This window comes from Ornithorhynchus anatinus, chromosome 8 (genome assembly GCF_004115215.2).
Source record: "Ornithorhynchus anatinus isolate Pmale09 chromosome 8, mOrnAna1.pri.v4, whole genome shotgun sequence".
Taxonomy (NCBI): Eukaryota; Metazoa; Chordata; class Mammalia; order Monotremata; family Ornithorhynchidae; genus Ornithorhynchus; species Ornithorhynchus anatinus.
This window is the reverse complement of record NC_041735.1, coordinates 6,182,953-6,198,523: the sequence shown is the minus strand read 5'-3', so window position 1 is coordinate 6,198,523 and position 15,571 is coordinate 6,182,953. Positions and strand designations below refer to the sequence as shown.

General features: G+C 44.1%; 1 protein-coding gene across 1 annotated transcript in view; it reads right to left on the bottom strand.

Moving 5' to 3' along the window:
* Positions 1-14,919, bottom strand: part of EYA2 (EYA transcriptional coactivator and phosphatase 2) — a 108,032-nt gene extending 93,113 nt beyond the window's left edge. The window contains exons 1-4 of the mRNA XM_029070635.2: positions 14,889-14,919; positions 6,796-6,899; positions 3,155-3,293; positions 561-677 (exon numbers count right to left, since the gene is read on the bottom strand). Coding sequence (XP_028926468.1) covers positions 561-677; positions 3,155-3,293; positions 6,796-6,899; positions 14,889-14,919 — 391 coding nt within the window. The remainder of the gene's footprint in view (positions 1-560; positions 678-3,154; positions 3,294-6,795; positions 6,900-14,888) is intronic.
* Positions 14,920-15,571: the final 652 nt, after the last annotated feature.

Genomic DNA, 15,571 nt, shown 5'->3' with positions numbered 1-15,571 from the left:
GAACAACAACCATACACATTCCTGCCTACAACAAGCTCATATTCTAGAGGGGGAGACGGACATTAATATAAATAGATAAATAAATAAATTACAGATATATACAGATGTGCTGTGGGGATAGGAGGGAGGATGAATAAAGGAGCAAGTAAGAGCAGCGCATAAGGGAGTGGGGAAAGAAGAGGAGGCTTAGTCAGGGAAAGCGTCGTGAAGAAAGGGTGCCTTCAATAAGGTTCTGAAGTTGGAGAAAGCAATTACCTGTCTGATATGAGGAGGGAAGACGTTCCAGGCCAGAAGTAGGATGTGGGTGAGATATCGGCAGCGAGATAGACCAGATTGCGGTACGGTGAGAAGGTTAGCATTATGACACCTTATTCAGAGGGTTCCGTTATCGATGGTATTTACTGAGCACCTACTGTGTGCAGAGCACTGTACTAAGTGCTTGAGAGTACACAATAGTTGGTAGATACATTCCCTGCCCACGATGAGCTTACAATCTAGAGTTTCTTACAGGCTAGAGGTGGGCAGTGAGGTGGGCGGCGGGGGGAGATCAGTGTACTGACCGTGCATCTGGTAGGTGTATGGGGCTTGCCCTGTAGGGGGTGTGCTGAAAGTGGACCCGTAGCTGAGGAATCCGCTCTGTCCCGGGGAATGGCTCAAGCTGTCTTCAGTTTTGATGCCTTTGGAAGGGGAGGGGAAAAAAAAAACCCAAAGGACAGTCACTAAACACATACTGATAGGAGGCATCCTCATCAATCCTTTGTCCTCTCTTCCCAACTTTTCTCTAGCTCTCCTCACTTGCCATTATCACACCATACCTATTCTAGGCTGATCTGGGCTTAGATATTAATAATTGTGGTAATTGTTAAGCGCTTACTATGTGCCAGGCATTGTTCGGAGCGCTGGGGTAGGTACAAGATAATCGGTTGGACGCAGTGCCTGTCCCACATAGGGGTCGCAGTCTTAATCCCCGTTTCACCTTGGATTGTTTCCAATGTGATAAACTTTTATTTACCCTGGCGCTTAGAACAGTGCTTGACACATAATAAGTGTTTAATACCATTTTAAAAAATGACAATTTCAGTTACTCTAGAGCATGAGACAATCACGTTGGCCAAAAGGTTTGAGAAAGATCTATGGAGGCCAACCACGAATTTTTCAACTACACGCACAGGGTGCACTGGCTCACTCAAATGACTAAAATCCAAATTCCATTTCTTTGGTCTTTTTTCTTTCTGGAAATCTGAAGGAGGAAGATTTAATCCTGAAATTGCTGGGTACCAAATCAATTTCCATACAATTATTGAATGCTTACTGTGTGCCGAGCACTATACTAAGCGCTTGGGAGAGTACCACACAACCATATAACAGACACATTCCCCGCGCGCAACGAGCTGACAGTCTAGAGGATACCCTGTTTCGTCAGGGGTCTAAATACAATATCGCTTTAATGTTCCTGGTTGTCATCCAAGTGGAAAAGCTCAAATGCAAGCATTCCACAGATAGAAAACTGAAGGAGGGATAAAAAGAATGGAGAACACAATTAGGAAGAATACGTAATTTAGAGAATTAAAAGAATAGGTATGGATAGGATTCATAAGAAGTATGTGGGCCTGGCTATGGAGACTGTTATGACTCTACCCAGTAGTAACTGGCTCTTTTTTCACCTTCTGACAGAGACAGATATTGGTATTAGCACTGGATGTCACTCCAGGGAATCTGAACTCAAATATAATTCCAGAAATCCTAACACAAACCCATCTAGACTGCAACGGGAATCTGAACTCCAATACAAATCCAGAAATCCCAATGCAAACCTATCTAGACTGCAAAGGGAATCTGAATTCACATATTCTGAACTAGAGAAGCAGCATGGCTTAGTGGAAAGAGCCCAGGCTGGGAGTCAGAAGGTCCTGGGTTCTAATTTTGAGTCCGCCACTTGTCTGTGTGACCTTGGGCAAGTCACTTAACTTCTCTGTGCCTCAGTTACCTCATCTGTAAAATGGGGGTAAAGACTGTGAGCCCCCACGTGGGACAACCTGATTACCTTGTATCTACCTCAGTGTTTAGAACAGTGCTTGGCACATAGTAAGCACTTCACAAATGCCATTATTATATAACTCCAGAAATCTCAATGCAAACCCTTCTTCCCCTCTATACTATGAGCTTGGAGTGAACGTGTCTACCACCTCTAAAGTGTTATAATCTCCCAAGTGCTTAGTTCAGTACTTTGCACATGGTAAGTGCTCAATAAATACCAATGACTGAGTGATTGGTCTTCTCTCTATCCCCAGAGGGCTGCTGTGAGAATAAAATGACATCCATGAAAGTGCTTGGGGAATGAAAGCAGAGATCACTGATCGCTGATTATAAACTGGAATAGTCAGTCGATTGAGCACTTACTGTGTGCAGAGCACTGTACTAAGAGCTAGGGACAGTACAATATAACAGACACTTTCGCTACATGGAACAGTAGGTTTTACTGTGGGAAGCAGCGTGGCCTAGTGAAAAGAGCGTGGGCCTGAGAGTCAGAGGACCCAGGTTCTAATTCCGGCTCTGCCGCCTGCTTTCTGTGTGACCTTGGGTGAGTCACTTCTCTGGGCCCCTATTTCCTCAACTCTAAAGGGGAGATTCAATACCTGTTCTCCCTCCCACTTATACTGTGAGACCGTGGGGGACAGGAACTGTGTCCAACCTGATTAACTTGGATCTACTCCAGTGCTAGACATGTATTAAACACTTAAATATGACAACAACAACAACAACAATAATAATAATAATCTTCAATTCCTTTGCCAAGGGGATGGCATGAAATTGTGCTGGGAAAATTTCAGAGCTACCTTTCCAATAAACATATTTCCTACGTTTCTGCCTCTAAACTGTAAGCTCACTGTGGGCAGGAAATGTTGTATTGTACTCTCCCAAATGCTTAGTACAGAGTTCTGCACACAATAAGCGCTCAATAAATACAACTGACTGACAAATAATTTTAGAATTATTTAAATCATTCGAATAGACTAAAAGGTGACGATCCATTTAGTGCCTTTAGGTGACTAATTCAACGTGTCTTTGGAGATGAGAAGGAGATGCAGCATATAGGTGAAAGGAGTTCTTCTCGAAGAACGAAGAAGCGGAAAGGACCGCAGACATTACTCACTGTAGGATGGTATTCCATAGGCTTGCGCTGGAGGGTAGGCAGTGTAAGCAGCGGCCTGCTGGATCCCTGCACTGTATTGGGCCTGTCCATAGGCCGCCATGTTGGAAAACGGTCGCGCGGACAGATATGGGGATGATATCTAGGTGGAACGAGAGAAGAGAATTTAACACCGAGTCACGACCCCGGCACGTCACAAATTTAAACTCTATATCTCTGGACCACGACTTCGACAAGTTACTTGGCTAGGATGTCAGCCTGTTAAGATGGAGCGGCCTACTTTAAATGCAAGTCAAGGCCCTATTTGCATTTTCCCATACTGTGACCGAATCAGGCCCACGGGGAGTTGCTCAACCTGAACTCGCGAGCAAATTTCCTGATAAATATTCATGTGATGCCTCAATTACATTTGAATACCATTTGCTTCTATCTTCTCGAGTGAAAACCTACTCACTCCCAGGGCGTTCTTTTCATTTTGAACGCACCATGATGGCCCCACACAGCATGGCTCCTGGGAGGTCTCCCAGAATGCACCAGGAGTCCTTCGGGGCCAGAGGCTATCGAACAAGAAAAGAGAAGGGGCAACATCATTCTGTTCACGTGCCCTGTGCAATGTGTACAGAAAATTATACCCACAGCGAACAGTTTCCACATCCACGATGAAACCGCAGAACCCCGATATCAGTGAGCCCGCTTTGAACAGGTTTTTCCACTTTGCCTTTCACCACCAAAGGGTCTGTGGAGCTGCAGTGGAAATGTGAAAAGTAATCCCACCTATTCCGTTGTAGTCCACTGGCCTGCCCACATTTTGTGCGACTGCCTGCGGCAAAGTCAGGGTTGTGGTTTAAATGCGGAAGGGAAGATTGCTGGATCTCCTGCCCGTGATGGGCCAACATGCAGTTTGAAGCAGCAAAAAGCAGCGTGGCTCAATGGAAAAAGCCTGGGCTTGGGGGTCAGAGGTCATGGGTTCTAATTCCAGATCCGCAACTTGTCAGCTGTGTGACTTTGGGCAAGTCACTTCACTTCTCTGGGCCTCAGTGACCTCATCTGTACAATGGGGATGAAGACTGTGAGCCCCACGTGGGACAATCTGATTACCTTGTATCACCCCAGCACTTAGAACAGTGCTTGGCACATAGTAAGCGCTCAACAGATGCCATCATTATCTTGGAAATAGCACGAGAGGGAAAGATGGCTGGCCGACACTCATCTTGAAAAACCAATCTGGAGCAGACCTCCCGATCTCTGGACATGCAAGGACCCAATCACCCCCATCCCAGGGTCGGAAATCTTGGCAGAGAGCACTGTCCCCTGGGAAACAGCGACAGGGTAAAGCCCTGGGGAAGCAGCAGAGTCTAGTGGAAAGACAACGGGCCTGTGAGTCAGAAGATCTGAGTTCTAATCCCAGTTTGTGAAATGCTTGCTTGTGACCTTGGGCAACTCACTTAACTTTTCTGTCCTTTAGTTCTCCTGGCCTCCCTCCGAGAGACTGTGAGTCCCAAGTGGGTCAGGGACTGTGTCCAACTTAATTGACTTGTAACTACCCCAGTGCTTAAAACAGTGTTTGATACATAGTGCACGCATAACAACTACCAGAAGAGAAGCAGCGTGACCTAATAGAGCACAGGTCTGGGAGTCAGAAGGACCTGGGTTCTAATCGCGGCTCCCCTACTTGTCTGCTGTGTGACCTTGGGTAAGTCATTTCACTTCCTCTGTATCTCAGTTACCTCATCTGTAAATTGGGGATGAAAACCGTGAGCCCTATTTGGGACTGGGACTGAGTCTAACCGGATTACCTTGTATCTACTCTAGTGCTCAGTACAGTGCTTGGCACATACTAAGCACTTAACAAATACTAAAAGAAAAAAAAAGGACTATCTACCCAGAGGGCAGACCCCTGGGAAGTCGGTGGCAGTCTCACCGGAGATAGTTGTCTGGAGTGGTGGTGAACTACCCGAAGAGCATCCAGTGGAAAGAGCCCGGGCTTGGGAGTCAGAGGTCATGGGTTCTAATCCTGGCTCTGCCACTTGTCAGCTGTGTGACCTCGGGCAAGTCATTTAACTTCTCTGTGCCTCAGTTCCCTCATCTGTAAAATGGGGATGAAGTCTGTGAGCCCCGCGTGGGACAACCTGATTGCCTTGTATCTACGCCAGCGCTTAGAACAGTGCTCGGCACATAGTAAGCGCTTAACAAATGCCAACATCATCATCGAGTGGCCACTGTTGACCATTACTGGCCAATGTCTGTCTCTCCCTCTAGACCGTAAGCTCGTTATGAGCAGGGGAACATGTCTGCTAATTCTGTTGTATCATACTCTCCCATGCGCTTAGTACAGTGCTCTGCACATAGCGAGCTCTGGAGTCGGAGGTTATGGGTTCGAATCCTGGCTCTGCCACTTGTCAGCCGTGTGACTGTGGGCAAGTCACTTAACTTCTCTGCGCCTCAGTTACCTCATCTGTAAAATGGGGACTAAGACTGTGAGCCTCAAGTGGGACAACCTGATTATCCTGTATCTACCCCAGCACTTAGAACAGTGCTCTGCACATAGTAAGCCCTTAACAAATATCAACATTATTATTATTATTATTAAATACGATTGATGGATTGACTGACCCTCACGGATCCCGGCTACCCAGAGGCACTTGATGTCAGTGGCGTGTCACTGTTATTCCTACAGGGCAAAATAATGACATCAAATGCGGTAGAAGTCGATTCGACGCCCAAATCCAGAGCTTTACTCTGGGATCCCTGACCTTCCTCCCTTTGTTCCATAATAATAACAATAATAACTGTGCTATTTGTTATGTGCTTATTATGTGCCAAGCACTGAACCAACCCCTCCCTTTCTAAGATTCCTGTGAAGCAACATGGTGTAGTGGATAGAGCCAGGGCCTAGGAGTTTGAAGGTCACAGTTCTAATCCTGGCCCTGCCACTTGTCTGTTATATGACCTCGGGCAAGTCACTTTCCTTCTCTAAACCTCAGTTACCTCATCTGTAAAATGGGGATTGAGACTGTGAGGCCCCTGTGGAAAAGGGACTGTGTCCAACCCGATTTGCTTGTATCCACCCCAATGCTTCGTACAGTGCCTGGCACATAATAAGCACTTTAAAAATGCCATAGTTATTATTAATATAGACACTGCTTCTGAGCCACACAGCTCAGGGGCAGAGTGGAGACTGGGAATTTAAAGAATAAAAATGAAATAAAGTTGTCTGGTGGCATTTTCGTAACATCCGGGGACAGGCCAGCTGAAAACTGGATGATTCGCCATTCTCTTCTCCCCCAGTCAATCAATGGCATTTATTGAGCACTTACTCTGTGCAGAGCACTGTACTAAGCACTTGTGAGTGTTTAGACCTGGTAGACACGCTCTCTGCCCACAGGAGCTTACAGTCCAAAAGGGGAGACAGACATTTAAATAACTTATGAATACATTCATAAGGGTTCTGGGGCTGAGGGAGGGGTGAATCTCAAGTGTTTAATGGTTATAGATCCAGTACCTTCCACCATGTAATGCTTAATTGATCAATCATTGATATTTATTGTGCATTTAAGGGCGGGCAGAGCACTGTACCGAGCAATTGGGAGAAGCCAACAGAATTAGCAGACAACATTTTCCCAAAGGCATCACAAAATACTCACTTTGCCAAGATCACAGACCTTCACGCTGATACTACCTCGAGGCTCCCTGGAAAACAAAATGGCAGTGAAAATGTCAACCAAAACCAGTTTCAACCAAGAAGAGACTAAAAGAAAACACAAGGGCTGGTTCTAAAACTTAGGTTTAGTTTAGGAAGAGTTATTTTAATTTGGTCTCTGAATTTCTTTTAAGGACCCAATGATTTTTTATCTCTGATTGCTAAAATAAGTGGTATTTATTGAGCGCTCACTGTGTGCAGTGTACTGGACTAAGCATTTGGGAGAGTACATTGTGACAGAACTCGCATTCACAGATGTGTTCTCTGCCCATAACAAGCTTACAGTCTAGAGATGACTGTACATGGAAGTATAAATTTGGTCAAGACACTAAACCATGCTTCTGTAGGAGTGACTGATTTTCCCAGTAAGTTTATGAATAACTGATGAACACTACTGAATGCTCGTACGCTTAAGACTGTACTAAGTACTTGGGACTTGGGAGAGAATATTAAACTGGTAGAAATAATCCCTTTCTTATTAAGCTTAAGAAGTTTAGGTGCTGTATTTACTTTATAAGGATACACACATTTAATGGTCTCCATCAATCAAGAGTATTTATTAAGCACTTTGGAACACTGTACTAAGCACTTGGGAGAGTACGATTAAGTTAGTAGACATGACCCTTGAGAAGCTTACAATTTAGCTGGGGGGAAACAGACTCTAAAAAACTTTCAGGTAGAGGGGAAGCAACAAAGTTTAAAAGTTAAATACATATGTGCCATCATTATAAATATATATATAATATATATTTATTTACTAATGAGGGAGGAAGAAGGTGAGGAGTAGCCAAGTGCTTAGAGGTCAGTGCTCTGCACACAGTAAGCACTCAATAAATACCACTGATTGGCAGAAACAAAGACATGCTGAAATGTCAGTAATAATAATAATGTTGGTATTTGTTAAGCGCTTACTATGTGCAGAGCACTGTTCTAAACGCTGGGGTAGACACATGGGTAATCAGGTTGTCCCACGCGAGGCTCACAGTCTTCATCCCCATTTTACAGATGAGGTAACTGAGGCACAGAGAAGTGAAGTGACTTGCCTACAATCACACAGCTGACAAGCGGCAGAGCCGGGATTTAAACCCATGACCTCTGACTCCCAAGCCTGTGCTCTTTCCACTGAGCCATGCTGCTTCCCTATAAGCAGGACAAGGAGGGTGGAGAGTCATTTAGTCTACCTGAGGTTCTCCTAATGTCTTGAGAGGAAGCTTCCATATTTGTAAGCTCTTCCACTAAACCGTAAGCTCTTGGTGGGAAGGGATCATGTTATGTGCTATTGCGTTCTCAAGCGCTTAGTACAATGCTCTGCCCACAGTGGATGCTCAATAAATCTATCCATTGAATCCGATAACATATAACTCCTTTTCTCATGCTCTAGGGAAGCAGTATGGCTAAGTGGATAGAGCATGGACCTGGGAGTCAAAAGGTCATGGGTTCTAATCCCAGTTCTGCCACTTGTCTGCTGTGTGACCTTGGGCAAATCACTTAACTTCTCTGGGCCTCAGATACCTCATCTGTAAAATAGGGATTGAGACTGTGATCCCCATGTGGGACAGGGGTTGTGTCCAACCCGATTTGCTTGTATCCACCCCAGTGTTTACTACAGTGCCTGGCACTTAGTAAGTGCTTAACAAATGCCGTTATTATTATTAAAGGATGTTTATTATTATTATTGTTAATAAATAATAATGGCATTTATTAGAAATTTATTAGATATCAAGCACTGTGCTAAGCTCTGGGGTAGATACAAGATAATCAGTTTGGACACAGTCTCCTGTCCAACATGGGGAGCGTAGTCTAAAAGGGAGGGGGAGCAGGTAGCTTCTCCCCATTTTACAGATGAGGTAACAGCCACAGAGAGGTTAAGTGACTTGCCCAAGGTCGCATGACAGGTGATAGAGCTGGGATTAGCCCCCAGGTTAAATAATCACCTGGTGATGCCTCACATCCTCTCTAGACGGTAAACTGACTGTGGGCAGGGAATGTATCTACCAATTTTATGATATGTTCTATTGTACTCTCCTAAGCACTTAGAACAGTGCTCTGTTCATGGTAAGCGCTCAATAAATACGACTGAATGCTTGATTGATCAAGACCTCCGAGCTCAGGGAATGCCCCCAAGTCATGCCCGTTGCAATCCCCCTCACAGTTCAAGAATGCCAGATTGACATTTCAAAGCAACACCGCCTTGTATGTAAATGACATCACTTCCGTGTACCCAGTAATATAGAAGTTAGTGAATTAAACATTTTGAACATGTTTTATTTAATGAAATATGCAAAATAGGCAGAAAATCTAAATATATGGAAACAGTCCTGTGGGCACTGGTTAACTTGTCATTCCATAAATTTAAGGAGTGCTTTCTCCACAACCAGTGGGATGTGATATGAAAGTTTCATCAGTTAAGATTCAAATCCCCCGAACTCCAAATCCCTGTGTTTTAGGGCAATTCTTCTGTCATCCAATTCCGCTTCTGCCTCTCACTCCAAACAGGTCCCTTTTACCTGCGTTTTGTTTGTTCGTTTGTTTTAAAAAAAGATTGCTGGATAAATCCACTCACCCACCTTGACTTTTTTTTTTTTTAAATCACTTTAAGAATGAATGCACAGGAGAAAAAAGTGACATTTTACAGAGATTCTGCCTTGTAATCCTCCATGAGAAATGCCTTTTTAATACAACTTTCTTCTGTTTATATTAGGTTTTGTTTTAACCTTCCTGGCCCAAGCCCCAAGAGCCACAGAGGAGAGAACTACTCCACAAAGAAACATATTAAATATTAAAGGATAGTCTCAGGTTATTGCTGAAGCGTCAAATTCTCCACCTTTTGTGCTGAAGGCAAAAAAGGATTAATGTGTCTAGGGATGAGGCCATCTCTTCTGGGAGTAGTTTATCTGTGGAACTCTGGCTGACCGATGCTAGTTCTCAGTGTTGAGGGCAGTCTTCAGAAGTAGAAATTGCCGAGTTCTATCCCCAAATGACATTACAAATCCTCCTTGAGCAAATCACTGAAATCTATGATTCCCAGTTTCCTCTTTGGAAAAGAAAGAGAAGCAGTGTGGTCTAGTGGAAAGAGCTCAGGCCCGGGAGTCACAAGGACCTGGGTTCTAATCCGGGCTCTGTCACTTGTCTGCAGGGTGACCCTGGGCAAGTTGGTATGTACCTATTTACTATTCTATTTATTTTATTAATGATGTGTATATATCTATAATTCTATTTATTTAAATTGATGCTATTGAGGCCTGTCTACTTGTTTTGCTTTGTTGTCTGTCTCACCCCTTCTCGACTGTGAGCCTGTTGTTGGGTAGGGATTGTCTCTGTTGCTGAATGGTACTCTCCAAGTGCTTAGTACAGTGCTCTGCACACAGTAAATGCTCAATAAATACAACTGAATGAATGAACTTCACTGCTCTGGGCTTCAGTTCCCTTGAAATGGGGATTAACACTGTGAGCCCCTTATGGGACAGGGACTGTGTCCAACCTGATTAGCTTCTATCTACCCCAGCGCTTAGAACAGTGCCTGGCACATAGTAAGCGCTTAACAAATACCATAAAAAAACCCCAGCCAGATAAGCACAACTTATTCCACAGTAGTGGGAGAAGCAATGACATGTACTGTGATAAATGCACTGTATCAAACACTTGGGAAGTGCAACAGAAACACAAGGTGCTTTAAAGGATCACGAGTTCTCCCAAAATAAACATCCCAGGCCTAGACTATGAGCCTGCTGTGGGCAGGGACTGTCTCTATTTGTTGCTGAACTGTATTTCCCAAGCACTTAGTACAGTGCTCTGCACACAGTAAGTGCTCAATAAATATGACCAAATACTCCACCTTGTAGTAACCCAACAATGAATGAAAGATGGATGCTTCCAGAGTAATAATAATAAGAATGTTGGTATTAGTTAAGCGCTTATTATGTGCAGAGCACTGTTCTAAGCCCTGGGGTAGATACAGGGTAATCAGGTTGTCCCACGTGAGTTTCACAGTCTTAATCCCCATTTTACAGATAAGGGAACTGAGGCACAGAGAAGTTAAGTGACTTGCCCACAGTCACACAACTGACAAGTGGTGGAGCTGGGATTCAAACCCGTGACCTCTGACTCCCAAGCCCCTGCTCTGTCCAGTGAACCACGTTGCTTCTCCCTGAGTAGCATCAGGGAGCTTCAAGTTTTCAAATCAACAATAATTACCTCATCAAAAAATTTTCAAACAGAAGCGTACATTTGGGGAGAGAGGTAATACAACAGCCACCTTGAATTTTTCAAAAGGAGCTTTTTTCTCCCCTGATCTCTACTGACTTCTCTTTCTGATCACCCTAATTTTTCAGGGTTGCCCTTTCTCTTCCCTTTAATCTATGTGGTGCTCTTAGGAGACTAGGTCAAAGGGAAAGAAGAAACTAGTCATTATGCCTTAATTCCATCAGTCAGTCAGTCGATTGTAGTTATTGAGAGATTACCATGTGCAGAGCACTGTTCTAAGCACTTAGGAGAGTGCACTAGACGAACCTAACAGAAACATTCTCTGCCCATGATGAGCTTACAGTCTAGAGCGGGACCTTGAGGCTGACCAGCCTGGGGTTTTGAGGGCTCGGGATCTCCCCACTCCAAATGCGGTTCCAGTAAGCCCCATCTATTTCTGTGGCCTTTCAGCCCTCTCCACCCCTACCCAAAACAGAGCAGAGGTCAGATGAAGTGGGTGAAACTTGAACTCTAGTTGAACAATGAAGACTGCTCTGGTTATTGTGACATGTTTGACAATAATAATGATGGTATTTGTTAAGTGCTTCCCATGTGCCAGGCACTGTACAAAGCGCTGGGGTAAATACAGGCAAATCGAGTTGTCCCATGTGGGGCTCACATTTATTTTGTGCCAAAACAGTGCGCTAAGTGCTGAAGTGGTTACATGATAATCAAGCCTGACACAGTCCCTGTCCCACATGAGGATCACATTCTAAGTAGGAGGGAGAAAGGGGGTTGAACCCCCATTTTTCAGATGAGGAAACTGAGGCACAGAGAACTTTTTCATATCTCTTTCTGCAGGGCAAGACGGTCCTCCTGTGTTTATGTTATGTTTGATATTTTCACTGCTAGCTGTTACTGGGTAAGCTACTTGTCAGCAGGGACTGAATTCAATTTATAGCTTGTTTGTCTATTCCCAAGCACCTGGTAGAGCATTACACTTATAGGAGATGTTCAGTTAATACTACTAATATGAGCGAATGGAACAAAAATCCAATCATCCAATCCCTCCAAATGATTCACCCTCCCTCTGTTCCATAGCACTTGCGTACACATCCGTAATTCATTTTATCTATATTAATGTCTGTCTCCCCCTCTAGACTGTCAGCTCGTTGTGGACAGGGAACATGTCTACCAATTCCATTATGTTCTACTCTCCCAAGTACTTAACACAGAGCCCTGCACAAGTAAGCGGTGAATAAATATGATTGACAGAAAATTTCTGGCCTTTATCCAAATCCTGTGCTTTTCCCAATTAATTCCCCAGTGTTCAAGTCATAAAGACACATCAGCCATCTCTAGCATTTCCGTATTGACTTCCACCATCCTCAGCACTTTCGTCTAGACGTTAATTCAGTTAATTCAAGGGGCAATCTTTCTGGGTAAAAAATGTGGGCCCGATTTCATCCTTGTCAGGTGCACACACACACACACTTATTATAAGTGAAGTTCACTGCCGGGGGGTTCTCTTTGAATGCGAAGAACAATTATATATAATTCAATTGTACAATCAATTTTTTTTGATATCATCTATTTTGCCCTTGACTCCTCACCCACAACCTGCCTCTGGCCTGGAACTCCCTTCCCTTTCATAACCAACAGATGATCGCTCTCTCCACCGTCAGAACCTCAATAAAAGCTCATCTCTCCCGAGAGGCCTTCCCTGACTAAGCCCTCATTTCATCTTCTCCCCCTGCACTCTTCTGCTTCACCCTTGCACTTGGATTTCTTCACTCCCTCAACCCCTCAGCTCCTACGTACTTATCCATGACATTTATAATAATGTCTGTTTCCCCCTCTAGACTGTAAGCTCCTTGTGGACAGGGAACGTGTCCACCAACTGTTATAATGTACTCTCCCGAGCGCTCAGTACAGTGCTCTGTACACAAAAAGTGCTCTACAAGTACAACTGATGGACTGATTACGCTGTAAATACCTTTATGTTTCTCTCTCCCATTGGAATGTGAACTCCTTGCAGGCAGAGAATGAGTAAATTTGTCGCTTAGCATGCTATATTGAACTCAATGGGCAAGCAGTAAATGCTGCTACTGCTATTTCTACTATTTCCACAACCTTTATCACTTTTGACCCAGAAAATGATTCACAAAGCAAAAGCAGAATAACCACAAGTGAAGTTTCGAGAATGTCCCTACTCAGGCATAACCAAAAGAGAAGCAGCTTGGCCTAGAGGATGGAGCACGGGCCTGGGAATCAGAAGGACCAGAATTCTAAGCCTGGCCCCATAATTTCTTTGCTGTGTGATCTTGGGCAAGTCACTTGACTTCTCTGGGACTCATTTACCAGATGTGGAAACTGGGGATTAAGACTGGAGCCTCACTTGGGACATGGACTGTGTTGATTAACTTGTGTCTACCCCAGCACTTAAATGCCATTTAAAAAAAAATGGTGCGTTCCCAGAATTTTAAGCAATTGCCACGGAGTTTGCCTGAATTAGGAGGGTAGTTGCTTGCCTAACAAAACTTTCCAATTTGAAAACATCTCTGAAAATAAAAACTAAACTAGTTTCAGGGTTGAAAGTTCTGGGCAATGTGGAAAATTCTGCTCCCCAGGGCTTTTGCGGAGATGAGCACTGCACAAGTTTCAGGCCCTCTAAGAATGGTTAATGATGAGGTGGAAAAAAACCCAAACAAAAAAACCCCCAAAACCATACCCCATGAGACAACAGTCTCACAACTATTTGAGCTTTCCTGTTCCTACTCTACACACAAAGAAAATGCAGAGCGGAGAAGGCAAAATTCACTGGGGTACAATCCCCACAGTGGAACTCATACCCAACCGGGTTGACCAACTGATGCCCTCTCCAACAAGAGATAAGTCTTCAAGCTGTTCACAAGGATGTGTCAAAATGGGGCAATGCTTAATTGTGTTTACTACCACAAAATGTTCAACCCAGTGTTATTACTGAAAGGCTGTTCAACTCTCATGATGGTCTATATCCATAGTGAACCCAAAAAGTGAAATGAAAATACTTTCTCTTCCAAAGACAGTCCCCCATAGTCCCCATTCAATCAATCAATTGCATATTTATTGAGCACATACTGTGTGTAGAGCACTGTTCTAAGTCTTTTCAAGAGTAAAGTGTAAGTGTGAGAAGATTGTGGCCTAGTGGAAAGAGCCTGGGCCTGGAAATCAGAAGGATCTGGGTTCTAATCTCGGCTCTGCTGCTTCTGTTGGGTGACCTTGGGCAAGTCACTTCACTTCTCTGGGCCTCAGTTACCTCATCTGTAATATGGGGATTAAGACTGTGAGCGTGTGCAACATGGACTGTGTTGAACCTGATTACTTTGTATCTAGCCCAGCACTTAGAAGAATTGCAGGCACTTAACAAAGACTTTTTTTTTTTTTAAAAAAGACATTCCCTGCTCACAGCAACTTTACAGTCTGGAGGGGGGAGACAGAGATTGATATAAATAGATTATGGATATGTACATAAATGCTGAGGGGCTGGGAGGGAGGATAAATAAAGGGAGAAAGTCAGGGTGACACAGAAGGGAGTGGAAAAAAAGGAAAAGAGGGCTTACTCAGGGAAGGCCTTAGAGATGTGCCTTCAAGATGTGTCCCCCTTTGAACGTGGGGATAGTAATTGAGGAAAAGTGAATAGGTTAGCATTAGAGGAGTGAAGCATATAGTTGGGTTGTAATAGGAGAGTAGCGAGATAAGAGGGGGCAAGTCGACTGAGTGCTTTAAAGACTATTTCCCTACAAATCAAATTTCCAGTGCCATTCCAGTTCTCCACACCCTCATTTTAAATTGCTGCTCCAGCTTTCTCTTTACCTTTCAAGCGACCTTTGACAGGAGCATTCATGCTCCCAGAACTCTAGTCGACCATGGTCACCTCCAGACAAGGCAGGGGGACAAACAGAACACTTTCAGCAAGTCTAATGCTGCACAAACAAAGGGTTAAAGCCCAGGGTTAAACATAATAGCTTAATGTCTTTTGCTAACTCTTCTCCAACAAGAAGACTGACAGATCCCAAGCATGCAAACAATAGCTGGGATTGTACTAGTGAGAACTAGTTTGGCTGCATCATATGCCAATAATTTTTAAAACAGATTCAACATTCTTGGACTTCCCTCGTTTGAAGCAGACCAAGAAGCAAAAACAGACCAACATTCTTGGTGGAATCAACCCCAAAAGAACGGGCCCGGCTGGACATATTTGTTAAGCCCTCTGACCACTGACAAGAGAATTCCACCTCAAAAATGAGAGCCAGATTTTTTGGCAGGCTGGTCCACGGTCCTGAGAGTGGATACAGGCTGAATACCTGCAGACTAACGTGCCTTTCAGACCCGGTAATCGGAATAACACTGCTTGGAAACCAAGAGTCGAGTCACCGTTAACCAATAAAGGAAGGTTAAAAAGGAGGAAAGAGTCCCAGATGCCAAAACACATTTCCACCTCTAATAATTCACCCCAGGAGCCTCCAGAGGCCCCCTAGAAGCCACTGACCTTTTAA